At 47.4% G+C, this 23440-nt stretch overlaps 2 protein-coding genes across 5 annotated transcripts in view; one reads left to right on the top strand and one right to left on the bottom strand.

Moving 5' to 3' along the window:
- Positions 1–23440, bottom strand: part of DOCK1 (dedicator of cytokinesis 1) — a 524611-nt gene that overhangs the window by 266498 nt on the left and 234673 nt on the right. The window lies entirely within an intron of this gene.
- INSYN2A (inhibitory synaptic factor 2A) overlaps positions 1–23440 on the top strand; it is a 58194-nt gene that overhangs the window by 17509 nt on the left and 17245 nt on the right. For both annotated transcript variants that reach the window (XM_042961090.1, XM_042961091.1), the window contains exons 2-3: positions 1729–2902; positions 22860–22931. In XM_042961090.1, the coding sequence (XP_042817024.1) occupies positions 1734–2902; positions 22860–22931 (1241 nt within the window). In that variant the 5' untranslated portion in view covers positions 1729–1733. The remainder of the gene's footprint in view (positions 1–1728; positions 2903–22859; positions 22932–23440) is intronic.

Raw genomic sequence — 23440 nt, 5'->3', positions numbered from 1 at the left:
CTAGCGGAGACCTGCAAAGTGCCAGGGCCAGTTTGCAGAGTCCCCAGGCTGCAAGGAGCGGCAGTTCTAGAACACGCTCAAATGGGGGCTCTGGGCTTCTCCCCACTTTTTGCCTTCACCGGACCATCATGCCCAGTGTCGTGCACTCCTACCCCGATAAGAATTAAGGATGTGGGGAGGTGCCTCTCTGTTGGACACCTGAGGTTATGGGAAACAGCATGAACTCAGACATCAGGGAGATCAGGATCCTGCTCCTGCCTGTATGTCCGTCCTACTTGCTGTGTGACATTAACAAGTGACATAACCTCTCTGAACCCCACTTTCCTCCTTGAAATGGACCACACGGCACTAAAGGTGTTAGGTATAGTCTACACGCATCAGCGGAGCCCCGGCGGCCCATACACTCACCCAGCTCCTGTAACATTTCCAGAAAAGTGCTCCTGGAGGTTTCAGTATCGGGTTCATGGGCTCCCCCACCCCGGACAGCCCGAAGGGCCTGTTGGCGCGTGCACTGGGCAGTGCAGCCTGGGCCCCCTTCTTGTTCATCTGGCTCACGTCTGTGACCTTGCCTCTCTGAACGTGCTGCTCTAAGGCCAGGGCCCTGTATACCCTGGTCCCGCCCATCTGACTGTTTTCTTCCAGAGCGCTAACTCACAAACAACATAACTATTTTCTTCCTTTAAGTTCGGCCCTCAAGAAGATTCTTCCACGTGCAATGAGCAGCTGTGAATCTGCCTGATACAGTGAAGGCACTTACCCCACTGGTATTCCCCAGAGGGATCATCGGCCACCTGCACCTTTTTAGATGCATTTAATAATTCAGCCCAAGATGAATTTGCATGATTAACATAAAGCCTTGTGATTTTATTTTCTTTCGGGATTCAAATACTGAAACAACCACCATTGTTTTCATTTTCAGAGGTTGGGATCAAAACACAAAACTTGATTCTAGAATGAATAATTTCTTTTTTTTTTTTTTTTAATGTTTTTTTCAAATACCACTCTCCATAGAATCAAAGAACAGAGCTGCTAACACGGTCTTTATCGATGCAGGGGAACCCATGTTCTTTCTAGGGTTAGCGTTAACCCATTAGAAGCAAGCCACACCGCAAAGATTAACCGTTTCTGGTGTTCCCATAGCAGTGTGCCCGTTGTCCCATGGCGCCCGTGTTGGCAAAGACAGACAAAGAGGTTTATTTCCCTCCTTCATCGTAGGGCGCTCCACATGGATCTCTCTGATCAGGACCTAGACTCCCCAATAAGAAAACACCAATTCTCCCGGATTCCAGTAATAGATTAATCGCGTCATCCTCAAAAAACTAGTAAAAGCCCAAACCGAATAAGATGCATTTGGAAAGCCATCTGCCTATGAAGTGGAGGCGTGTATGCAAAACGATAATTTGAAGGCAGAAGAGGCAGCATCGTTGGGTTTCTTGATGAATATAGTAAAACAGGTTTGTCTAATGGGGAAACATGCATTACTATCAAAAGAAACGAGTGTATCCCACATGGAAAAGCAGGCAGGCTTTAATATCGGAGAAGCATCTCAAGCTGTGCCTGCCAGCGATTCTCCGCCTGTCTGATTTTCCTTAACAGAAAGGCCAACCTCACCTGTTTAAAAGTAATTAGGAAGCAGGCGGTAGCGAGGTGAGCTAGGAGCTGTGTGTGCCTGTGCTCGCGTGTGTGTTTCCGTCCCACTGACGCCTGTGTTGATGTTTCTGAACGCAGGAATCATGGTCAGTAAGGAAACCGGCAAATGCGTACTCACGACGTCAGAGAGCGAAGTCGAACCTGCCGCCTGCCTGGCCCTGGAGATGAGATACGCCCTGGATCCCAACCGGCAGATTAAAAAGCGGAATAAAGCCCTGCAGGTGCGCTTTAAGGACATCTGCGAGGCACAGAATGAGCAGAGGGACTCACGGCTCGCGGCGGGACAGCCCGGCGAGAAGCGGGAGGCGAAGCCCGTGTCCTACAGAGCAGCCTACCGCAAATACATGACCGTGCCCGCGCGGAGGGCCATCCCCAATGTCACCAAGAGCACAGGCGTGCAGACCTCGCCGGACCTGAAAAAGTGTTACCAGACCTTCCCCCTGGACCGCAAAAAGGGGAATCTCAAAAGCATCCCGGCTGCGGATGCCTTTAAAAGTCAAAACAACGGGTTTGTGGCGGAGAAGCAGGAGGAAGGGGCGGGGGAGGAGGCCCGGCCCTGGGGTGCCGGCCGGGTGCACAAGACGGCGGCCTCGGTTTCCCATTCCGATGAACACGTGAATGAGCTGGACCAGCCTGCCGGGCTCAACTGCGCAGAGCCAGCCGAAAACCCTGATGCGCCCGGCTGCCGAGAGGAGCCTCTCCAAAACTCCGCTCGGCCTTCCTCCCGGGAGCCCGACCACCAGCTGCACGGCAGAGCGAAGCACGGCAGGGCGACCCCGAACACGGAGGAAGCCGCTCCGCCGGCCCACGGGACGGTGTTCAAAACGGAGGTGGCCGCCGTTTATGCACCTGCCCCCGGCGCGAAGGCCCTCGAGGCCGCCTTGTCAAACTCTGCCACCGTGAGCGAGTGGCCCCTGTGCCCGGCGGCCGACCAGGAGCGGGGGAGAGCCTCGCGTCTCAACGGGCTCCAGGGACCCGCGGCGGCCCGCTCGCCCCCGATGCAGTGCCTGTCCCCCGAATGCAGCGGGCGGCCCACGCAGACCCGGGCCCCGCCGGGCGAGGACGGCCAGCCTTGCGCCGCGGCGGCCGCTGCGGGTGGAGAATCCCGACAAATCGTGCCTCACACGGAAGTCGTCGACCTGAAAGCACAGCTCCAGGTGATGGAGGACCTGATCAGCTCAAGCCAGGAAACCATCAAAGTGCTCTTGGGGGTCATTCAGGAGCTGGAGAAAGGAGAGGCCCACCGGGAAGGGTATGTATGCCCACGTTTCCCCCGAAGCCATGCGGGCTCATCCCCCCGCGCCCAGCCCACCCAGGGTCCCTCGGTAGCCTCCAAGGCCCAGATCCTTAGTGAGACTGACATTTCCGCATTTCTGCGGAAAGGCGATAGCCTGAGGCTGGCGTGAGCTCAGAGGGGCCCCGAGGTTATTGTACGATGCCAGACATCACTGCGTACTCGCCGTGAAGATTTATTTGACGGTTGGCGTCCAGGTGCTTGGCCTGGAATTCAAACCATGTGCCGATAGTTTGAATGAATGAATTGTTGGGTCTTTCCGTTGTGTGCCCTGCGATGAAAGGTTGATGACACTGAGGACGTCTCACAGGGTAGGCCAGCCCAAATTCTCTAAATCAGAAGCTCCTCGCCTCATAGGAATCGGGTTATGGTAGAGAACAGAACTGAGGTGGCGTTCTGCAAAGCAAATGCTGACTTGGTTATATTAAATCACTGGAAGAACATTGATATTTAGGGCTAGGGTTTCCCACAATAGGGGAGATGTCTCTCTGTCCTTGTGAGGAGCTCCTAGAGGCAATGCCCACCCTCGGGCAAGCCCTGTCTGTGTGTCACGAGGAGACGTGCCTTTCCCCGAGTGGTCTTGTGCGTACAGTTGCACCCTAGGGGGAACCAGACCCAGTTAGCAGCCCGAGCTGTCAGGCATTGACATCAGATTGCTGAACTTTGTTCCCCATCTTTTGAAACTGTGCAGCAGCAAACTTAAATGACCTAACGATAGGATGCTAGTCTTGAGCCCTTAGCTAGGAAGGCTCGTATGGGTCTGGCAGCGGGCTGTGCTGAAACAAAAGTTCCATGCTTCTCGAAACGGTGCCCACGGCTTACCAGCCTTTGTCTTCACTGCCGGGCTTTCTCTTTCCCGTTTCCCCCTGACACCGTCTGGATTCCCTCCGGGCAATGGTCTGGAGGTGGGATCGGAGTACCCCCACCCCCACCCCTGCGGCCCCCACCCCGGGTCGAGTGAGCTAGTAGCCAGTGTGAAGGTAAGCCAAGAAATGTACCGTCAGGGCACAAACCACGCGGTGCCCGGTTTCCTCAAGAGGATTGCTGTGGTTTAGTTATAGCGTTTGCGGACCACAGACAATGCAGAGGACACAGTGTGTGCGTCCCAGGGCAGCAGGTGAGGCTTAAGCCCTGGGCCCGGAGCCTGACTTCTCCCGCTTAGCACAGGTGGCTCATCCAGTAGGGAGCAGATTCTCAATAACCCCACCCCCTCATACAAAGTACCGTTTGCAGTCGATGGTATTAAGTTGCTAGGCAGTCATAAAATAATCTAACAGGAGATTAGCAGGAGCCTAAGGTTGCAGAATGTTTTCAAAGGGCCTTTTTCAGTCTTGGGTTTACATCTCCATTTTCATCCCATTTCAGTCATTTAGGCTTGACTCCGTGCCCAGCCAAAAAAGCAGCACATTAAGGTGGTTCTGCAAGGGGTCTGTCGATCGGTAGACCACATTCCCACCGAAGAATTAAAAGCCCAAACGGGCCCCGATCACTGCCTTTGAGGCAGCTTGGAGTGACTGAAACCGGACAGCAAAACAGGAAGAATCCAACATCACTAGTTGGGGGAGGGAGAAGAGTCACCAAATGGTGTAAAGCCAAATGCATATGCTAATGTGTACGCTCGCGAGGGTATGTGCCGAACGAAAAACTGCCGAGGCTGAACAGCCACGAACACCCCACGAAAGGAGAACCACGTTATACATGTAGGCTCCACACACTATCAGAACAAGTGTGGACACTGGTTGTAAATGGGATCCTCTGAGTTCCCGTCAGTGCTGTCGGTCTACAGAGCCGTGCACTTAAGAAGGCACCTCGAGGTGGGAATTAGGACTCTGAGGACCTGGGGCATGGACTGCCTTGTTTCTCTCTGTGCCTTGTTTCTTCACCTGGGAGTTGGGAATCATCACACGTCCTGCAGATGGAGGGGACAGGATGATACGGGGCGACCTTCTAATGCGGTTCGCCCAGTGCCGGGCGCATCTGAATGGGACTGATTGGTCTTGCTGGGCAGAGGTGTTGGAGAACACTTGGCAGTCCCACATCTGAGTCCAGTGTGATGAATGTACCCTCCACACTCTCCGCACACAGGCTGCCATCAATATTCTTCCTACAAGCCCTGAGCTGCTCTGTCCAATACAGTACCCAGCAGCCACATGTGGCTATTGAAATTCAAACTCAAGTTAATTACAATTGTAAATTCAGTTCTTCAGTTGCATTGGCAACACGGCAGGTGCTCAAGAGCCACGTGCACGGACTGGCTCCTGCACAGGACACGGGGCACTGCCATCGTCCCCAAAAGTCCGTCAGTCCGTCACCCCAGTATCCCCCACACGAGGCACAGTGCTGGGCTCCTAACCGTGTGAGCGCTGGGCCCCGCAGATCAAGGGAAAGGGTGACCTGACTTTAAAATCAATGCCCAGTCTGGCCGCTGCCTGTGCAGCACAAGCTCACTGCAGGAAGGCAGTTCTGTATCCTGGTGAATTCCCACATCTCTTCCAGATCCTTCATTTCCAAACCTGTGTCTCTGAGTCCTCTGGACTCAGGTAACAATGAATCAAGTGCTTTCAAACTCCAAGGCCACCCTGAGAGTGGCCCTCTTCCCCATGCCCATGGTCATTAATTTGGCCCAGACTCAAATTTCCATCACTCTTTTGTATGCCAGAATCTGAGACATTGGCAGCCTCACAGGTGGACAGAGCAGGGTTCTTGTCCACCCCTCTCCCGGGTGTCTGGGTCCAGCGCAGAGTGGGAGGATGTAAGACAGGTCTGCTGGCACCTCTTTAACAGCTGGTTCCGGGGGTGGGGGTGGGGAATAGTAGCATTTGTTGATTTCCACGGCGTCAATATTGCTACTGTGGCCAGTTGGGACCAGCTGACAAAATCCTGACAATTTCACATTCTGCTCCTCTGAGCACCAGACCAGTCCTCTGAAGGGCATGCGCCAGGATCGTCACTTTAAAGGAGGAATTCACAGGACTTACTTTATGTCCTCAACCTAAGCCAGGGAAGAGAAGTTACCATTGCACCTCATGGTAAAAAATGAAAACTCAGTCTACTTTACGTAGATTATTATATACTCACTGCATAATAACCTGACAGAGAGTTCCGTGGCCAAGTTAAAATATCAGTAGAGTTTTCCTTGGGAAATAGTCTAGCGTTTATAAAGTCATCGATAGTGGAGAAGACCCAGAAGCTGGGTAAAATCAATTTCTCTGTCCACCTTCCACCCCCAAATGAAGCACGGGCAGCCTGCTTTGTAAAGAATTTCCCTGCATCAGGAGAAAGCTGGGTGAGGACAGGCAGCTTATGTGCACCTCAGAGCCCACGACTTTGAATCCCAGTGGCAAGTTCTGCCTCTAAACCTGCCCCTCACAGTGAGGCCACGGGCTTGCCCTGGTGTACGATGTTAGGACAGAGCCAGGGAAGAGCCAGGACTCTTGAAACGTGGCCAGTGGCCAACTTCCATCTCTCGAAGTACCCTGAATGTGTGACCTTTTAGTAGGACTTCTTTTCACTAGTGAGCGGTTCACACAAGCTCATTGAAGCCGTTCCTCTGGGCATGGGGATGCCTGTGTCTCCAACTCAACTGCATTCAGTAGCTTCCAAATTATTTTCCATGAGACTCATTAATCTCATCTGCTTACGGAGATTTCCAAAAGGTCTCGCAGAGCGTTCTCAGCTTAGGGAAGTTACTTAATCTCAGGCAGCTTCCATTTACATCTTCTACCACAGGCTTCTAGAAGCATAAGGACGGTGTCTGCAAAGCTAGGAGCAGACACCAACGCACGGCGGGCACTGAGGAGCGGACACGCCCTAATATGAGCATTTCAGAGGACGCGTTCCATAAGCGGGTAGCTGTGAAAAAAGTATTCAGAATCACGCCTTTTAGTCCCTGTCAAATTGCTGGGGCAGTTCACTGAAATCGCTCGCTTTATGCAGTTACGGGCGGGATTTGGTCACTCTGCTTGGATGAATGCCAAGAATTATTCTGCTTATTTCAGAGCTCTCAGTATTATTCTGGTCTCTTCCCAGGGAGTTCAGGGTCACACAGACTGCCTCAGTAAGCCGTTAATGTAGTCGTTGAAGGCTGAACCAGGCAAACGGGGCACTGAGTCTAAAATTCTGAACTACTTCTAACAGTCGTGATTACCCACAGCAGCTGTGGGCTGCTGGGCAGGGGCCCCTGGGACCCACGGGCTGTGGGTCCCAAGTGCTCACAGCGTGCGCTCCCCAGCCACTGTGGTGGGCACTCCACAGGGAGACGGTTATTTACTTCCAAGTCTGTACCCCACACGTTTAGTGTCTTCATGGGTTCAATGGCCAGTGACAGTCTAATGATACTCTGCTATTCAGAGAAGACCCGAAAACGACATGAGGGGCTGTATTTGTGCTGTCAAGCATGAGGGCAGGATCTGTGTTTCCCCGAAGTTAAGTAGGTTCTTTCGCTGGTCACAAGTGTCCCAACATCACCTGGGTGTCACCTGCAGGCCTGGGTGTTGGGGGGGGGGGGTGGCTGGAGAATGGGGTCACAGCAGAATCCAGGCCACGCTGGGCCCTCAGATGTGATGGATGGACAGAGACGAAATCTTGAAGCCCCCTGAAGCATCTGTACTGAGTCAGAGCGAATGTGGGACCCTCCCTGAAAATGAGAAAATCCTAAATAACAAACCAGCCCAAGGGGTCCGGCAGTTTGCAGGAAGGGCCGTGAACCCAGTGACTGCTCCCGGGGTCCTGTCCGTCCTGTTCAACCTCACCGAGAAAGAGTACTTCTCTGTGACGTGAGGTGCCGGGGGCACGCGCGCGCGCGCACACACACACACACACACACACACACACACACGGGGGGGGAGAGCAAAGAAAAGTAAGCCAAGGGAATCCCCCTGAGATCAGGGGCCCTTTGAGGGCAAGTGCTCACAGCAGCTTTGAAGACAAAGGAAGTAGAAATAAAGACCTGAGGGCGGGAACAAGTTAATGCAAACCCAGCGTGGAATCCTGTGTGGTTTGCTCAGCTCTGTTTTCTTTTAATCACTAAAGCAAGGCGGCTGGCCACACACTGGGTGAGAGTATGTGCAGATACTCATGTCTAGGGGAGAGAAAAAAAAAATCAGGCTTTCGGGATCTATGTTTATTTGAAGACCTCAGAGTCACCTTTCGATGTGGCACGTTTTTCCTACAAAGGGCCAGATAGTAAATATTTTCGACTTTGATGATTCAGCTTTGCCACTGTATCATGAAAACAGTCACAGACAAGAGGTGTCCACACGAGCGTGGCTGTGTCCCCGTGAAACGATACACAAAAACACGCAGTAGCCAGATTGGGGCCATTAGCAGAGTTTGCCGACTTGTGCCACGTGGTCTTGTAAATGTAGGGACCACATTTACTCAACTGGAAGCCAGGTCAGTAGATGGGTACGGGACAGTCCCAGGTGTGTGACTGCCAGACAGGTGTAGCGTTCACTTGCATGTTCGGAAGGCCTATACATACGGGAGTCTCCCACGTGTTGAGTCCTGTGCCAGGCAAGGAGGGCATACAAGTCGAATGAAGCGTTCCCAGCTCACTGGCGGCCAGTTTGTTCAAGCCTACGCCTGTTTGTCGGCCCATACGACCTTCAGAATTCTGCTTGTGAGCCCCGCGTGTGTGTCTGTTATCCACGCATATGTCATTTGTGTGTATAACACATACACGACAGCATTTCTTTAAGACCTGGGAAAGGTCTCACTCCCCTCCTCGTAGCAGGAATAAGAGGTCATTACAGCACACAGTTGTGCCCCGTGACTTGCTTCCACCTAGAGACTGATGCTAGATGGACAGAAGTGATACAGTCGTTTTATCTTATGTCCCGATATTGACAGATCACTCAGAACCAGGCACCCTTCAGAAGGACTTGTCAGGGGATGAGAAATCTCTCTGAATTTGCTTTCATTATCCATGCCCAAACAGAATAAATACTGCACCACAGTTACAGTGGGAGCATAAGGGGGCAGTTTAAGTCACAGAGCAGAAAGAACCAACGTGGAAATCTGTGCGCCACTGCGGCAGGCAGGGCATGAACGCGGGACTCGCCAAGGTCTCGGTGTGAGATTCTGTGAACTTCCCAGAGCCCCACTCCAAGAGGCGAGGGAAGAGCTGGGCCTTCCACCGGGTTGGAACGGCCACATTTGGAAGAGAGCAGGTGGGTGGCATCATGGTTCCACAAACGATGCTTGTGGGTCCCCTCTGGAATGAATGCCGTGGGCCACCTTCCCAGAGGTCTGGCACGATGCATCACAGAGAAGCGGGGAGCTGTGAGCACCAAGGAGAAAGCAGCACCCAGCGCAGAGATCAGGAGCAGAAAGGTCCTTATTCCCTGCCAGACGCCCCCCGTCCCTCTGCACTCCCTGCTTGAACGGGATGAAAATGTCAGCACTTCACTTTCTAATGCTCTCGATAAGTCCGTTTCGGTGCCTCTGCACACGTGTCCTATCCCAAACATTGCAGCCAGCCGACTGAGGTCTGCCTCCTGCTCCCTTCGTTTATCCATTTTCCGGGAAGGAGAGCGGGGTGGGACGACCAGGGCCCTGCAGGCAGCCAGTTCTGAGTCGGCAACTTTGCTCTGCCCCTCTCTCCCCTGGCTGTGCTTAGGCACGGCTGTTAACCTCTCCGAACCTCAGCCTCTCACTCTCTAAAAGAGGGCTAAGACTACCTGCTTGGGGGCTGCTTTTGCAGATTAAACGAAATACGGAGGACAAGGCTCTCAATCCAGGACTCGGTTAGCAGTCAGTAAAAGTTACGTCCCCTCCTTGCTTTGTTACTACTGAGAAGCACCCTTCCAAGTGCCAACATGCGGAGAGGTTAGGTAAGCAAGGCACCTTCAGAGAGCTTCTCCTGCTTTATTATACAGGCTGGTTTATTTCTGAAGGTGAGGAGGGGTGGAGGGTTACCAGGGGCGACCTCAGCTCTGTACTCATTTTCGGAGAAGTGCACAGACCAAGCGGAATTGGGGTCACGGACAGGCGGGGTTTGGAGTCGGGAAACACGGGCTGGTCCTAGCTCATCCTGGCCTGGCCTCTCTCAGATACGTGTTCCCCTGTAAGGGAAGGACAGTCAAGATGAGACAGGGGCCCTCACGGCTCCTTTCTGCTCTAAGAACAAATCCTCCTGGGAGGCCAAAGAACAACCTAATTTCAGCCACTGCCCGAAAATACATATAAAAGTTTACAGAGGGAGAGAATCAGGCAACACAACCCTCTCTGCAGACGTCCTTCAATAAATGCGTCCAGGGAGCCCAAAGTCGTAATTTGTCCCTGACACTTCATTCCTTCTTCACCTGCTACAGATGCTGGAATTGGCTTCTGTCCTTTTCCGCTGCAATCCTTTGAACAGATTTCAGGAAAAAAACCTTTGTTTTCTTTTTCTGTTGCATCTAATGGCTTTTATAAATGTGTGATCAAATATTCAAGTTGAAAGCCTCAAGTATACGTTCTGTTTTACGATTCTGCAATCGAAGGCACACATCATGTTCTAACCAGCAGTCCCTTCGCCTCATGCACGGGGCCACGGTGAGTCTTTTCTACGGCTTATATAACTTTGTAAACACTTTTTTTAAGTTCTTGAAAAATAATAAGGCTTTCCAGCCTTAATACGAGAAATGAAGCAAATAGATTTGTAAGAATATAAAACACATTCCAGATTCTTGCTTTGGGCTTCACGTAGGTATCACACGTACTTGAAAATGTAATTTAAATAATCTTCCTGTGCAGAATGCCAAAATAGATTTCAAATACCTCCCTGGCCTTTCAAGTTGGTAGGTGAATAAACGCCTCACCACCGAGCTACCCGGCAATCCAGACACCCCATTTGCAGATAAAATGAGCAATTCAAGGCATGACATGAACGTTTATGGAATTTATGGATTCGTGTCCCAGAATTCAGGTGTTTTTTTTTTCCAAGAGATGAAATACAAGTTCTAGTTTTCAAATACTTTTTAAAATCCCATATAATTTCTGCTGAGCTCTGCAAAAATGGCTCGAGCTCTGTTGCCCACTGGGTCTGTATGACAATTCGGTGAAGTGAGTGTCTCTGGGCCGAGCCACTCTAAAGCCCAGCTGTTCTGAGCACCTCCAACAATGAGAGCGTTCTGCATTGTTTCATTTAATCCTCAAAATAACACTGAAGGTAGAAATTATCTGCACCAGAAAACTAAAGCTTGGCTATGCTAGGAAACATCCCCAAGGTCAGAAGGCTGGTGAGGATTGGCAAAGGCAGACTTCCCATCTAGACCTGCCTGGCCCAGGCACCCACTCTCTCACCCTCTAAAAATAGGCAACCTCACATATCCGCCAAGAGTTAAGAAGCAGGCATTTTTGGTGCGACTATAAATCTGCATTCTTCCTTCTACTTCGAAGGCACGAAGAGGCTCTTGTGCCCAGAGCTGGTGAGGTCTATGCAAACCTAGGTTCTGGAGAGAGTATGCTTCTAATGCAGCTTTTAAAGGGATCCCAGTACTGAAGTATGTTTTTAAGGATTCAAGCTCAGTTAAGAGGAATGTCCTCTGTGAAGTAATTTCAAAAGAACCAAAGCCATTGATCTTGGGGGACCTGAATGCCAAGCACAAAATCTATCCTTAAGCAACCTTCCCGGGGAAAACACTTCAAGACCTTCAAGTACCATGTCTCACGTTAGTGACGCACTAAAAGTGACCGCCACGTGCCCCGCTGGCTCCTCTACGTTCCTCAAATGTGAAGGACTTCCTCAAAAGTTCACGTGAACAAGTTGAGGGAAGCATGCAGTGCAACCAAAGTGAGCACGCATGTATCTTGAAGGCCGGATTCGAAAGGACGTTTCTGAGAATCGAGTTCCTAGATACCGAAACATAGAGTAAATGTTTCCTATCAGTATCTCATTGGCTACAGCACCAGACTATCTCCCCAGATAAAAGTCTCATAATGGGACATCAAGAATGTTATAAATGATGGCACCAGAATTTCAAGATTTTAATCTTCAACTGCAAGAGCTCTGAAGCCGTTGTTTAAAAGGTCAGTCCAAGGTCAGACTTTTGAAACAATGGCCAAACGCTCACAAAGCCTAAGTTCTGATTTCAGTTGAGCCAAACTCCTCTAAAAAAAAATAAAATAAAACAAAGCAAAATAAAATAAAATAAAATACATCAAAAGAAATTGTCACTCAAAACTAAAGGCCTCTGTGGATATTTACCAGCAGAACCAAGAGCAAATGCACATTGTCTTCACATTAAAACCCCTGTAAGTCAGACTTCGGGTACCCACGGTACTTGTGCCAGAGAAAAATGGCAAAGCCAGAGCCAGCTTTGCTTTTAATACGACATACCCAGACCCCTATCCTCATTCTAGTGGGGTAGCCAGTGCCGCCACAATTCGTGTTCATTAATTTTCGATAAATTATAGCTTAAGCTTTATCTGTCTTCCAGGAAAACAAGTTAATCAGCTCGGCCTCAGCTCAGCCCTAAAAAGTTGTTTTCCTTATGAATAAGCTACTCGCGGTGCCCTTTGGGGCAAGTGACTTTTTTCTCACCACGGCTCTCATTTTGCAACTTAGGGACGTACGAAAGAGGACGCAAGCTTTGCCCTGGTGGTAACATTACCAGCCAGTCCACACACAAAATGATAATTACTATCTTCTCCAATTCCTGCCTATTATGATTTTATATTAGGGAAAAGTGATTTTAAAACTCTCAAGAGGGAAGTTCTGCTCTAATAATAGTGTTTATCTCGGTGTCTGTCTCTGTCCGAATCTGACGGTAATAATAACGTACGTGCAATAATAATAATATATTCTGATTGCTTATCGTGCCCGGCTCTGTGTCAAGGGAAGCAAGCAGGGAGTTGAGGCAGAGCCGTAGGGAGACACAAAGACAACAGTAAGCACTGCTGCAGGTGAGGCAGAGGGCAAGGGACAGCAGCTGGCTCCCACGGACCCCCACGTGCTTGACGTGTTGCGCGAGCAGCCATGCTCTTCCGCTGACCACCATTTTGCTTTGCTTTATAACAAAAACAAGCATGACGAGCTTCCCTAAGAGCCAGAGCCCCCCGGGAATTATGGAGTCACCACATCTGGGGAGCTGCCAGGCCAATAAAATTTAATGTGTCAACACCCTATAAAGAAAACAACGGCATTCATTATTAAGAAGGTGTTTGTTTCTCACTGAAACTTGTTCTCCAGGGTTGCTTCTGGGATAAAGGAATGACATTTCCCAGGGACGAGGAGGGGGCTGGCTGAGGTACGGACTGAGCCACATATTTTAATACCGGGGTGTGGGAAGCAGAAGATGACTGACCTTTTCCACTTGCCGGAGAAATTTAAGATGGGATAACGTTAATACTTGGAGACAGATGTTCTCACCTGATCCAGCTGGGAACATCGCAAAGCAGACCGTCCTATTTTCCATTCCAGAAGCACAAGTGTCTGATGTCAGTTAACCCAGCCGGGTACTCACACAGATGCTTCATTCATTCATTCATTCACTCCTTCATTCACGCCTTCATTCACTCGTTTTCTCATTCATTATTCAAAAAATATTTCTTGAGCATCCACTACACTTCACACACCGATGTGAGCCATGAATGTCCATCAGGGAACAAACAGACAAAAATCCCTGCCCTCATGGTGCTGACATTATCATGGGGGGTACAGACTGCAAGCAAACTAAGAACTAAAACGTGTGGCATGTTCAACAGCGGTGAGTATTGCGGAAATGCCAAAAGCAGAGAAGAGAGATCTCATGCCCATTTTGAGGAGTCATGAAAGAAACAGATATTTATGATGTATACCTCACCCTCCTCCATGGGGAGCGCTGGGCCAGGATTGGGAACTTGAACCTGTGGCCCCCAAGATGCTCTCAGTCACCGGGGACAGAGACACCTGATCACATCATCAAAATCCACTGAAAAATGGTCTGCGGCCTCACAGGGTGCTGGGAATCTGCCAGAAGACATGCTGTCTGTGAGGGAACAGAGCATCTGGGCCAGAACAAGGATGTACGTTTCAGTGAGCACAGAAACTGTCTCCAGAAATGGTGGGATTTCTCAAAGTTCTACAACTCTACTTGGTCACCATACAAGCAGCTCCTTCACAGTGGAAACACGTGTCCTTGAGACTTGAAGTGTCTTGAGGGCAAGGACTATGTTTTATTCACCCAGGCAACTGCTCCTCAGAAAAAAGCCATGCACCAAGCTGGCGCTCAGACAGCAGCTGATGAACTGTGCACATCACATGCAACCGTGCTGAAAGCCAGTCGGTTGTTCTGGCTAATCTAGAGCCAAGTCTTTTAAGGTCTCATAACTAGAACATGAAGAGGAGATCACCAGGACTATCGATGTGTCTAATAAGGTGACTCGGGGCTTGCATGTGGGGCTAGTTCTTTAAGGGTCAACATCTCAATTCCTGGCTCTGGGAGAACAGATTAATAGCAACTTTGAGAACTCTACCCTCCAGTAGAAAAAAATTAAGGTGAAGACAAACGGGAGGGAGAAAGAACTACTTCAATCTATGAATGGACTGTAAACCATCATTTCTAATTAATTGGTTTGCTCTCAGCACACTTTGCAACAAGCCAAAATTAGAGATGGTGTTAGGGTTCCCAGGCTAGCCCTCAAACTTTGTTTCAGCTGTACTGAGGCTCAACTAAAGAGGGCTACAAAGTCTAGCCATCGTGTTGGTAATAGGATATTCCTTCTCCGTTCTAACATGAAAGCCCAAAAATAGATCTCCCTTAGGGGAGTCAGCCAGGACAACTCTATTTTTTATACAGGGTTTGTTTGGAACATGCACATTCACATTCAGGGGGATCACATGAGACTATACGGAAAAGAAGTTTGATGTACTTCAATGTCAATAAGAGCTATTTTCTCCAAAACAGAAGTCCTAGATGAACAGAGGAAACCAGTAGTTAATGCGATCGGCCTTATTGCCTGACCTAATATCTACAGGCAAAAGGGCAGGAAAGGAAAGAAACCAGGGTTATATAATAAGCAATGACTGCTGGTTAGAATTCTGAAAACACAAATAATTCAGTAATTATACCAAAGCAATTCTAATGTAGTCTGCCCTATACCATATTCAAGATACTGAACAGAAAACTGAGTTTTTTTATTTACACGTCAGGTACGAGCCGCTATACTTCACTGGACCTGAGATCAAGCCAACCCTCATAGATCTACGGAGTCAAAGTGACCTTCCCAATTAATTTCCTGATGTGTTCTTCCATTCCTCGTTCCATGTAGCCACAAACGTTTATTGCCACCTCTCCTGCGACTGGCATGCAGGCTGTTGGCTGGGCAAACAAAGAAAAGTACGAGGCTCACCGAGACAATACTGAATGGTAGCTGTTGTGGCAGAGGAAAGGTAAGGGGGCTGCCCGAAGGCACCCGAGGCACAGTTGCAGGCTGCTCCTGCAGAATCTAAGAAGGCTTCAGACCAGCCAGCCCTTTTGGACACCCAGGGGGACACAGGGGTCCCGCTAAGATTTGGAGTCACTTATTTCGCATTCTTTAAAACACAACCTCACTTTCTAAAAGACACAAAATGCTTAGCCGGATGGGGATCCCAGGCCACTAGTGAGCACAGGACTGCCACTGGCTAGCAGCTAGTTCCCATCAGTTTCTGGGGAAAAGGGAACCGGTCATAACATCGCCAGGGAAAGCTGGTTCTGCCTCCTATTGATCAATGAATGACCTTGGGGGTTTGTGAGGGCAATCGACTTTGCATTGTTTAGCAAACTTTAAGTGGATGCCCCCCCCCCCAAATCCTGGCATTTAATAGCTTCAGTGCATAAAGCAGAGTTGAGTTTACATGGATATATATGGGAAGTTAAATTCACTTTCACTGCTGAACAGCTAATATAAGAAGTGGCTGCACTTCCGGAGCATAATCTGGCAAATTCCTAGTGAGAACTCAGCCTTGGGAACAAGCCAAAAACACTGCCAGAGGTGGTCTTAAAACACAGTGCGGGGTCACTGAAAACAGCTGCCTTTGACTACTTTTTGAAACTTAATTTCTCCCAACAATGGTTGTGGTTTCCATTTATGCCTCTAATTAATGTGACTCTTAAGTGAAAAAGCCCTTTAAGATGCTGACATAAGTGATGGCTGCGTTATCAAGAAGGGAGGGCTGGAGCACAAACCTGGGCTAGAATGAGGCAGAGAAAACACTTTTTGGCACCTAGTGAGAAAGCCAAAAGAACACGAGGGATCAAAATAAGCATAAATTAAACAAGTACATAAAATTATCATTGAGAGTAGAGATCATGCCATTTTCTTTTTACAGCAACCACCATCTCTAGCTAAGGGCCTAAAACACAGCTCTGAGTTCATTCAAAGTGACCATCCCATTACCCTACATAACGTATGTGTTTTGAAGACCACAAAGAAAGGATCGTGCCCTGTGTCTAGCGTCACCTAAGACACCATCTGCCTGCATGCTAGAAATTCCAAACCTGCTGAAAACCACCATGCCATTTAAAAGACCAGCAATTTAGCAACGGGATCACGGGCACCGTGTGGGACAGGCCCACAGCACACTTCATGCTGACACACTTGTGACATTAGATGAGAGGAGAACGCTTTTCTGAAGTCAAAAAACACCCACAGTCACCCAGGAGTGAAAGAAGAACATTTTCAATTGGGACATGAAGATCTTATGGAGGAAATCATGTCGGGGGACGTGGCCATAGGAGCAGCATGGCTAAAGCCAATCCAATAATCCAGTGCTAGTAATTACTACTGAATATCACAGGATTAATTTCTACTTGCCAACCATTTATGACGTTGTCGGACTTTGTTTCTGGTAACAGGCACAGTGAGAGACATTTCTTTTTTCCTTTCCTGACCTTTTAACCAATTAATTTGGGGGGTGGGGAGGGTCAGAGTTGTTAGTCCTGCCTCTCGGGCGTCATCTTCAAGGACTTTCAGATACTAAGAGCGGCTCGGATGTGTGGCCAGGAAGAAAGCTTTCGGTGACCTTTCTATGACATTTCTCGGCACCCTTTCCTACCACCTAGGGCCTTGCTATCTTAGATCTCCCTGTGATGCATTCTCGAGAAAGCACATGCTGTCTGTCACTGCCACTCCTGCTCTTGGGCCCCTGCCTCCAAGGACATAGCTCAGGCTGATGCTGGTAGCCATCCTTCGTCCTTCATCATCCCCATGGCTTTGTTATAAAAACTTCCACACCAGTTCCGCCACATACCGTACCTTCTTTGTTGCTGTTCTTGTCCACTCTACTTTCCATTATGTCTTTTGTGACTGATCCGCAAGAGGAATAAGCAGAGACTTGCAAACCCCAAATTCGTCACCAATTTTCTCCTTTTTATGTAAGCATACAAAAGTATATTTTTATACCCAGGATTTTTAACTTTTAATGTTTATTTTTGAGAGAGAGAGGGAGGGAGAATGAGGAGGGAACGGGCAAACAGAGACAGAGACACAGAATCCGAAGCAGGCTCCAGGCTCCGAGCTGTCAGCACAGAGCCCGATGTGGGGCTCGAACCCACGGACACGTGACATCACGACCTGGGCTGAAGTCGGACACTTAGCTGACTAAGCCACCCAGGTGCCCCATACACAAGAATTTTTGAAAACGACAACTAAATATTGGAGCAGATTACTGCAGAAGAAGCCTAAGGTAGCTGGAGAAACTGGTGAATTGCCCACAGAATTAAACGTGAGAATTCTAGGCCACTCCAGAAAGGAGGCCCCAATGTTGTGTCTGAATGAGGTGTCCCGACTAGAGTTCCACACTGTCTTCTATAAACAACAGTCATTTCACTTCCTTTAAAGTAGAGCAAGGTCTTATAAAGACATCCACAAAGCAGAAGTGGAAATGGCTCTCCACCTGGTCTCCGCCAAAACCACCTTGTAAAACGCGCTTGTCCACATCCCTCTGCTCTAGGAAATCTTGAGCAACTCCTCCTCCGTGTGTTTTCACGATGTCCATGCTCTTCCCATCCTTAATCATCTCATGACTCATGTCTAGTCTCATTTAGCTTTCAGTGAAGCCCTCCTTGACCGCAGAAGTGTAAAAAGGGTATCAAGTGAGGAGAGGTCCCAGGGTCTGGAATTTGTTCCTCAGTTAGAACTGTGAGCTGGAGGGATGGGGGTGGGGGGGGGGGGGCTGGCAAGAGAATCAAGGGAACAGAAGAGAAAAAATACCAAAGACAGCAGCTTGGTACTTGGCACTGTCCTTGGTGCTGAATGATATGTTTGTTTTTCCAAGTTACATATATCGTTAAGACCAGAAAAGGACTGACAAATGGCAACTAGCTACAATAGTACAACTACAAATGCTACAAAATAGTACAACTACAAATGCTACAAAATAGTACAACTACAAATGCTACAAAATAGTACAACTACAAATGCTACAAAGATCAATGCATGAAAAATCCATGTGTATAATGGGCATGTTTATCATTAGTGTCCAAAGGGGTTCCGCTGGGGAAAAAGTGGGGACCAGAGCTTTGCACAATGTATACTTTTCATTTGCTTTTTGCACTTAGTTGGAATTGTTTCACTAGATTTGTCTATTACTGAACTTCAATAGGAGAACCAAGAGAGTGATTGTATTATTTGTTCAAATTAATATTAACCAAATAGCATACCGGCATTATGACAGGCATAGGATTATAAACCTGTATGAGGTATAATTCCTCAAAACAAAAGGAAAGAGAGCTTCACAAAGACAGCAGTTAACTTGCAAGACAGAAAATTTGTAATTTTTCATCAAGACATTCTTTCTCTGAATCTTTTATATCAATAACCTAATCTTTCTCTTCTCTAAACTTATAATCACACAAGATCTCTAGCCCTACTGACAATGGAGAAGTATCTGGTCCAGTAGTTCAAAATTTTTGGACTGCCCCTCTTCATGGCAATGGCTATCCAAAAAGATAATCATTTCAAGTATTGGTTTTATGACTTGTTTCCAAGTGAGAAGGAAAAATTAGGGAAATTCCATAAGAGCACTTTGTGTTCTCTGTCCTATAGAAAGAATTTATCTGTTTCATCTATATTTGGAGAACACATTCATTCAGATGCTGTAACACAATTATTAATGTGACCATAAAATTATCAGTGAAGCCAAACCCCACAGCTTGAAAGCTCCAAGGACAATTAGATGGATTATCAAAGCAATAAGCACAATGGATTACATAGTTTAAGCCTTCTACTGAAAACACCTGCATGCTTAATAAAATTTTAGCAGGTATACCTTGATTGACATTAGCTGCTGGAGGCAGCCTATGACTTAAACCACATGACACGAGGGCGACACATTAAATTTTATCCGCAAATTAATTTCTCATTGATCTCTGTTTCTATAAACTGCCTGTAGGGACTCCAAACACTTGAATCCTTTAAACAAAAGAAAGGTTAAAAAAAAATCTTAGAAACATACTGAGGGGTCTCTCTAAGAAAAGTTCATGGCAATGAGAGCCTGATAATACTTCTCAGACATAATGGAATATGACTGACCATCTTTCTTTTAAATTAGCTAAAAACCAGTGACCACAAATACGTCTTCATGTAAAGTAGACATGATGACTCGTTTGCTTCTTATCAATAGACATCAGCCAAACCATACTATGTCTCATGATTGAGTGACATGGGTTGTGTTGTAATAAAGGAAGCAAGAGAAAGGAAACTGAATTAAAGTGATATTGGAGGCATGGGTGAGAGTCAAGAGGAAGTGTTTTCCAAGTCACTCTTTCAACCAGCTAGGAGAAAAACTCTAGATGGCTTTCCATTACATTTAAAATAATGTCCAAAGAGCTTCCAATTTTACATGGTCTGATCTCATCTCCCCGTACTCCTATATGCAACATCTGTTCTAGCCACACTAGCCCTTTTTTCTGTCGTGCAAACATGCCAACATCATTCCCATTGCAGGATGTTACCTGGGAGAGTCCTCCTGTTTGTACCACTCAGCCCTGGACCTTCAGATGACTAACATCTTTTTTTTTTTTTTTTAATCACTAAGGTCCCATTTCAGAATCCATGCCCTCAGTGTGCTAGCTAAAGTCACCTCTTCACAACCCTTCCTTAATACAGAGCGTTATCAAAACTCACCCAACTCATCCATCCATCCATCCATCCATCCATCCATCCATCCATCCATCCGTGTGTTTGTTTTTTGTCTGCCTCTGCCACTCTACTGGAAGCTTCGTAAGGACAAGAATTCTGTCTTATTCAAAAATGTCTCTTCAGTAGTCAAATAATGTCTAACACCTAATGGGCACTTAATAACTATTTGCTTACTCACTGTAACAGGGTTAAAAAAAATGTGTGTACTTTTTAGAGGTGGTAAGAATAGTGTTTTCAGAAAAGTACTTTAAAAAAGCAATTTCTAACTGAAGAACACTAAGGTCCTGAAGAGAGGCCTTTTGTGCATTTTTGGTACCCACTGCCCTTGTCCTGTCATTGCTGGATTCACTGACTATCCCAACCTGCCAATTACACGTAGGGCAGAATACCAGTCCCAAGGTAGAAGGAATGCGTCACAGAGAATCAGAAGACTGGGGTCCAAGAATAATGAGATCCTGGACCCGAAATGTTACTGTATTCTCCTCTGTAAAATGAGGATAGCATAATTAATTTGAAGACTCAAGGCTCCAACGTGAGATACTTGGGAATTCTATGATATTGGCAAGTAAGGGATGTTGGTATTGATGACGCTTGATAGAGATTTGTCCTGGGGTCTAACACAGGAAGGTTCTACAAGGTTGGAATTCATATTTTCCTCAGAACCAAGAAAGAGTGCCCACACATAAGGGGTAAGAAATGTCCCTGATTTTGCCTGCTTTCTTTTAAAAATGTAAACTTTGGACTATGACTAGCATCTATAAACAGCTGCCTTGGTTGGTGGTTAGCACATGCTAGTGCAACCCAAAAGCAGAACAGGATGTCATTTGCAACCCAAGCTAACAGTGCCACACCCACCATGTCATTGCTAGGACATGGGCTCAAGTGTTGTGCACAATACTGTACAAAATGACCTTGGTCAGAAATGAGCTTAGGGGCAAGCTCTAGTAGAATATGCCGAATAGAGAAAGTCATTTTACATATACGTAAGGCATGGAAGAATGCAGAAGGTCAATGTCATGACACAGGGAACCCTGGAATGGATTTGACAAATCTGGCACCAGGTGGGAAGGTTCATGAGGAATGTCCTCTTGGGGTTTATCATCAAGGGGACAATTCTAAGGAAGAAAGTGGCCATGTCTCGTGAAGACAATAGGGAGGGTGTGATGTACACGCTCTCGATTGTTCCTCTCTACTAAGCCAAAAGTGGGAATCCAGAGAAGCCCTGTACAGAAAGTGATGGTGGACCAAGTCAACGCACATGCAGCCACACAAGGATTCCAATTCTCGCCCAAATACAGTGGGGTCACAGGCAATGATCAGCAACACGTTAGGGCCAAATATGGTCACTTGATTAAGAAGAAAAATACACAGAATTCAAAGGTCAAGTCCTGAGTTTACCAAAGCTCACTGAGACAACATGACATTGAGTGGAAAATCTTTTTGTCAAATGTTTATGTAACACAAAATATAATGAGGAAAACAAAAGTTATTTTCGATTCAAAATCCATGATGCATACAAGAGAAGTTTACATAGGGAAGGTGATAAAAATATTGACTGCTGATGTTGACAGCAAACCTCCTGTGCACACTGTTACTATGTTGAGTGATTCTCTAAATGTAAATTTACCCCCTAAGTGTACATAAGCCAATTCAGGTGGAAGCTCTTCTTCTGCCACAAATTTAACAGACTGTGGTTATCGCATTTGCCCCTGGGTACAAAGTAATATTTGGAAAAACTACACCTGGCTGTTAAAAATATCAGTGAAGAAAGGTCAACTGAAGTTGTTAGAGGAAGCAGCATCAAAGCACCCCCTATGCTAGTTTCTTGGGGCGACTGAGCCAAGAAATAGTGAAGTCCTGGTCAAGAAAATCCTGCTTATCAAACCTTGTGGTTTATTCAACCTTCCACAGTATGCTCCAAAAAATACTCTCAGGTTCTTGTTTTTTTGGTTTTTGTTTTTGTTTTTTTAAGGAGGAAAAGAGTTAGCAAATGCCCCATCCTCTACCCCCCCACCCAAAACAAAACACAAAAAACCCCACCAAACGAGTGCCGCCTCACAGGACTTATAGACCTCACAGCCAGAGAAGGTCAGTGGGAAGGCACGGCAGCAGCATAGCATACTTGACCACAAGGCCGAGCAAACTGTTTTCTCTACAGAGCCAGAGAATAAATACTCTGGAATCTGGAGATCAACAAGTAAAACAGAAGATATTCTGTAGATAATTATATAAAAACTTTCACTAGTTTTTACTGTCAAAATCTTTATGGACACTGTAATTTAAATTTCATTAATTTACAGTTTCCAAATATTCTTCTTCTTCCTTCCCCCCTCCCCCCCCCCCACCAACCATTTAAAACGTAAAATCCATTCTTAGCTTGCTGGACAAAAATCAGACCAAAGATGGGATTCAACCCGACAACTGTAGTTTGCAGACCTGTACTCCAGCAGACCGAGAGGTCGCGGGGCAAAATTAAGCCACGGAGTCAGAGTATCTGGCATCGGTTTTCCCTCAAAGTTCATTTAAAACACCATAAGCGTAAAGGTGCCCTGATTGTCTTTTAACAAAATCAGATTATCTCCTTCACCCGGTAGCTGATGTTCACATTCTAGATTTATTTTCCATATCATCTTCGCTGTAGACGTCGCATTGGTTTTGTATGATAAATGCAGACAGGAGCAAAATGGGAAACACACATTAATCAGTTTCCATTACCATGACGAGCGACGGCATTGGGAAGGCATCTGGTGTGAGTGAGGTGTCTGCTCTTTAACAGCCAGCGACCACCAGCCACCGCTTGTAATGCTCTCCTGTTCTTATCTTGTAGGCTTTCATATCGGACTGGGCAAGACACAGCTAATTGTGAGACATGCAGGAACAGTGCATGTGTTATCTATAGGTATGTTAACGTTCTCCTCCTCCCACTTTTCTATTACGAGTGACAAATGATGTTTACCCACAAATGCAAGAATCACTGGGGGCCGTGCTGGGATGATCGTATGAGACACCGAGTAAAGGGCCTTACCTGACCACAATTCTAAGCTACTTTTTCATACTCAGCCCCAGGTCTATGATCCCAGGATGAGGGAGAGCTTGAACTCGTTGGTCTTGCAAATGCATCTTAGTGGTTTTGAAAACGGGTAGAGAAGTTTGATGGCCTGCTGCCTCGGAATCGATAGCCATGAGCACTGTAGTGTGTTCCACAAAGCTCTGAAATATAAGCCCTTCAGATGGTATAGATGAAAGGCTGCAAACCACACCGCATGTGCTAGGAATACCGTAGAAGGACCCAGGCCGCTTGCATCAAATGCGCAATTTGTCTCCTTAGGAACTCACAGAGACTGTTGAAGTTGCAACTCTCGGGACTTAACCCCCTGTCTAGAACCCCGGCAGCTGTTCACCATGTTT

This window comes from Panthera tigris, chromosome D2 (assembly GCF_018350195.1).
Source record: "Panthera tigris isolate Pti1 chromosome D2, P.tigris_Pti1_mat1.1, whole genome shotgun sequence".
NCBI classification, from domain to species: Eukaryota; Metazoa; Chordata; class Mammalia; order Carnivora; family Felidae; genus Panthera; species Panthera tigris.
The sequence above is the reverse complement of the archived record's forward strand: the minus strand, read 5'-3'. Positions and strand labels throughout refer to the sequence as shown.